The sequence below is a fragment of the Hirundo rustica genome, chromosome 8, assembly GCF_015227805.2.
Source record: "Hirundo rustica isolate bHirRus1 chromosome 8, bHirRus1.pri.v3, whole genome shotgun sequence".
NCBI lineage: Eukaryota > Metazoa > Chordata > Aves > Passeriformes > Hirundinidae > Hirundo > Hirundo rustica.
This window is the reverse complement of record NC_053457.1, coordinates 23,010,294-23,013,657: the sequence shown is the minus strand read 5'-3', so window position 1 is coordinate 23,013,657 and position 3,364 is coordinate 23,010,294. Positions and strand designations below refer to the sequence as shown.

At 55.5% G+C, this 3,364-nt stretch overlaps 1 protein-coding gene across 1 annotated transcript; it reads right to left on the bottom strand.

The window, feature by feature from the left end:
* Window positions 1-1,238: 1,238 nt before the first annotated feature.
* Window positions 1,239-2,949, bottom strand: LBX1 (ladybird homeobox 1). Its single transcript, XM_040071556.1, has 2 exons — window positions 2,427-2,949; window positions 1,239-2,129 (listed from the first exon to the last, which is right to left on the bottom strand). The coding sequence occupies exons 1-2, from the start codon at window positions 2,749-2,751 to the stop codon at window positions 1,627-1,629; spliced, it is 828 nt and encodes a 275-aa protein (XP_039927490.1). The 5' UTR covers window positions 2,752-2,949; the 3' UTR covers window positions 1,239-1,626.
* Between the last annotated feature and the right edge of the window lie 415 nt (window positions 2,950-3,364).

Sequence of the window (3,364 nt, the reverse complement as noted above, 5' to 3'; positions counted from 1 at the left end):
AGGATTAAAGGGAGGAAAAGAAACATTTTCCATCCCCGTGGCAGCTTTTGCCCAGAAGCGGGAGGCCTGGCCCGCCGGGCGGAGGGCAGCTCCCCCAGCAACACATCCCGCTCCTTTTGTCCAAATCGCTGACAACTCCTTGCTCCCGCTCGGATTTGTTTTTTCTTTCCATTATTTTTTTTTTCTCTGCCCCACTTTTTCCCCTCCAGTTTCAGGCTGGAAATGCCCTGCTGACGGCGGGAGGGTCCCGGTGGTCCCGCTCGTCCCTCCGCGCTCCCTCCGCCGCCGCGCAGCCCCCGCGCCCGGGAAGCGCTGCGCGCGCCTCCGGCCTTATCGATGCTCCGCGTTCTTCCTTTGCTAAACTCTGCCTGGCATTAGACTTAGGAAAAAAACCCCCAAAATGATATAATAATAGTGGTCTCGCTCGTGTGCTCCTTTCCTGTCATTTTTTCTCACAGGTACTGCTCTCAGAGTAACTTTAAATGCAAACGGGATGGGAGATTCCTATGGGGGAAAGGTCTGGTGCAGCCTCGGACCGGCGGGGTGCTTTGTCAGTCACAAATGAAGGACGTTAAAAAGTATATTAAAATGGTAAAGATTTTATTGTATCGGGGAAAAAAAGAGCTATCTGTACAATTCTAAGAGAGAGTAAATAAAGCGACATTGTCCCTATCGGAACTTAAATAGCAGGCCTTTTAAAATTTGTACAATTCAAACAAAAACAGGTTTTAAATCTGTACATTTTTTTTAAAATTTATAGTGTAATATTTAAATGTGTTGATTTTGGGATTTGTCCTTTTTTATTTCCATAGCATGCAAAAAATTCTAAAAAGAGTAAAAAATAATTCTAGGATTTTTTTTTTTTTTTGTTACCACCTTCATATCAAAAATACGAAAGGCAGCTTTTTAATAAAAGCACAACAATAGCAGAAAATGGTAAAAATAGCTTTTAATTGGTAAAATGAGGCAGAAATTGCATTGGAGACAAATCTCTATGCTCTAGGATAAAAAGAAAGTATATATTTTTCAACTTGCATTATTACCCAGCCCCAAGTTCCCGAGATTGCGAGAGAAAAAAATATTTTTAAAGGAAAAAAAATTAGTTCGTGCACATCTGAAACATGCAAGGAAAGGAAAGCGGCTATTTTTTTTTTGCTGTTGCAGTTTTAAGCCTAACTTGAATCTTCTCTAAAGTGATTTGTTTCAGAAGTCTTTGAAAACAACTGCTTTCCCAAACATCTGCTGGAAGCCAGGTTTATTCCAAGGTTACGCGTCTCCCTCATAGATAAAACAATCGTCACTGATAGCTATTAAAAAAAAATAATAATCAAAACCTCAAAAAGAAGGGGGAAGGAAAAAAAAATTCCAATATATACGTTTAAATATTTATACAGAAGCCGTCCGTAATTGCACCGTTCCGAAGATGTGGCAGGCGGAGGGATCTCGACTCTACCCTAAATTAATCGCGGGGTGTGTGTCTCTGGTGGGGTTCTATTGCTTATTGCTCCGACCGACGGGAGCAGCCGCCCCGCCGCGCTGCCGGGGCCGGGATGGGGGGCCGAGGGTGCCGGTTTGGAGCTGTCGGGGTCGGGGGGAGGGACACGGCGGGGGGATGCCGGCCGCCCCTCAGTCATCCACGTCGATCTCCACGTCCTCCTCCTCCTCCTCCTCCTCCTCCTCGCTGTCCCGGCGGCTGCGGGGCCGCTCCGTGGGGGGCGAGGCGGGGCGGGGCGGCGGCGGAGCGCCGGGCTCCCGGGCGGCGGCGGGGGGCGGCGGCGGGGACCCGGGCCGTGCCTTGCCCCTTCCCTCGGCGCTGGGCTCCAGCTCGGCCAAGGCCACGATGTCCACGGCGGGGTTGGGGCCCAGCTTTTTGGCCGATTCCACGTCGGCCTTCATCTCCTCCAGGTCTCTCTTGAGCTTGGCGCGGCGGTTCTGGAACCAGGTGATGACCTGGGCGTTGGTGAGCCCCAGCTGCTGGGCGATCTGGTCCCGGTCCGCCGGCGACAGGTATTTTTGGTAGAGGAATCGCTTCTCCAGCTCGTAGATCTGGTGGTTGGTGAAGGCCGTCCGCGACTTCCGACGCTTCTTCGGCGTTTGCCGCTGCCCGAAGATGGTCATCCCGTCCCGGCCTGCCGACGAGCCGCCAGATTGTCCCCGCTTTCCCGTGTCCACCCCGACCCGAGACCCCGGACCCCACACCCCTGCCCCCTCGGCATCTGGAGGTAGCGGGGCAGAGCCCCCTCTCCCGCACCCCGAGGGCCACACGGGGAGGATGCTGCCGGGTACCGGCCGCCCAGGGACCCCCTTCCCACCCCATGCGACACCCTGGGAGATGGCGGGGGACGAGGAGAGAAGGAAAACCAGGCCGTGGGGAGGAGCGGGCCACCCACCCGCTGGAGGACCCCCCTACTTTGAGAGCGGCTTACCTTCTGCCGCCTGCAGCACGCTGACTTCCAGCCCCTTGAAGGTCTTGCTGGCCAGCTCTTCCAGGGCGCAGAGGGGCGAGGTCTGGGAGAGCAGCGCCCGGCCGGAGAGGGGCAGCCCGGCCGGGGGGTGCTTCTCGGCGGCGGAGAGGAGGTGGGCCGTTCCGCAGAGGGTGTAACTCCTCCGCACCGAGGGCTTGTTGAGGATGTCCTCGATGCTGAAGGGTGTGAGGGGCTTGTTGGAGTTGGCCGGCGGTGGGAGGTGATCCAAGGGGCTCCGCCGCCGTTCTTCCCCCGAGGAGGGCTTGGGTTCTTCTTTGGAAGTCATGGTGGGGCCGGGCTGCACGGGGCTGCCTTCCCCACCCGGGACGGGGATGCGCTGCCGCGGGGAGAAGCCCGCTGCGGGACCGCGGGGTGACGGCGGCGAAGACAGCGAGCAAAAGTTGAAGCCCACCTCCAACTCCGGCGGAGGAGCCCCGGGTCCTCCCGGGGAGAGCCACGTCGGGCGGCGGGCCGGGCGGGCAGGGCGGCGGGCGGGCGCGGAGCGGAGCTGCCGTCGGTCCCTCGCCGAGAGGTGGTCCTGCCGTACCTCTTGTCCCAGGGTTTTGGGTCGGAGTTTTCCCCCCCCTCCTCTCTCTCTCTCTCTCTCTCTCTCTCTCTCTCCCCCCCCCCTGTCTGTCCTCTTTCTTTCTCTTTCTAGCTGCTATTTTAAGAAACACCCCAAATCACAGCACTTTCCCTGCCCCTCACCCCAAGCGAATACCCACCCCAAAATAATTTTTAAAAATAATTTTAAAAAAAAGAAAGAAAAAAAGAAAAAATAAAAAAGAAAAGAAAAAGCAGACTTCGTCGAGGGGAAGAGCAGCCCTCGCACCGAGACCTCGGACCAGGGGGAAAGAAGCGAGAAGAGATGGGGTAATTGACTATTGCTAACAAGTTAT

Bases quoted from the DNA above. Each gene is read 5' to 3' on its own strand.
- LBX1 (XM_040071556.1), bottom strand. From the start codon at position 2,751: ATGACTTCCAAAGAAGAACCCAAGCCCTCCTCGGGGGAAGAACGGCGG. The intron at 2,130-2,426 runs GTAAGCCGCTCT...GCTCGTCGGCAG, and splicing joins CGTGCTGCAGGCGGCAGAAG to GCCGGGACGGGATGACCATC.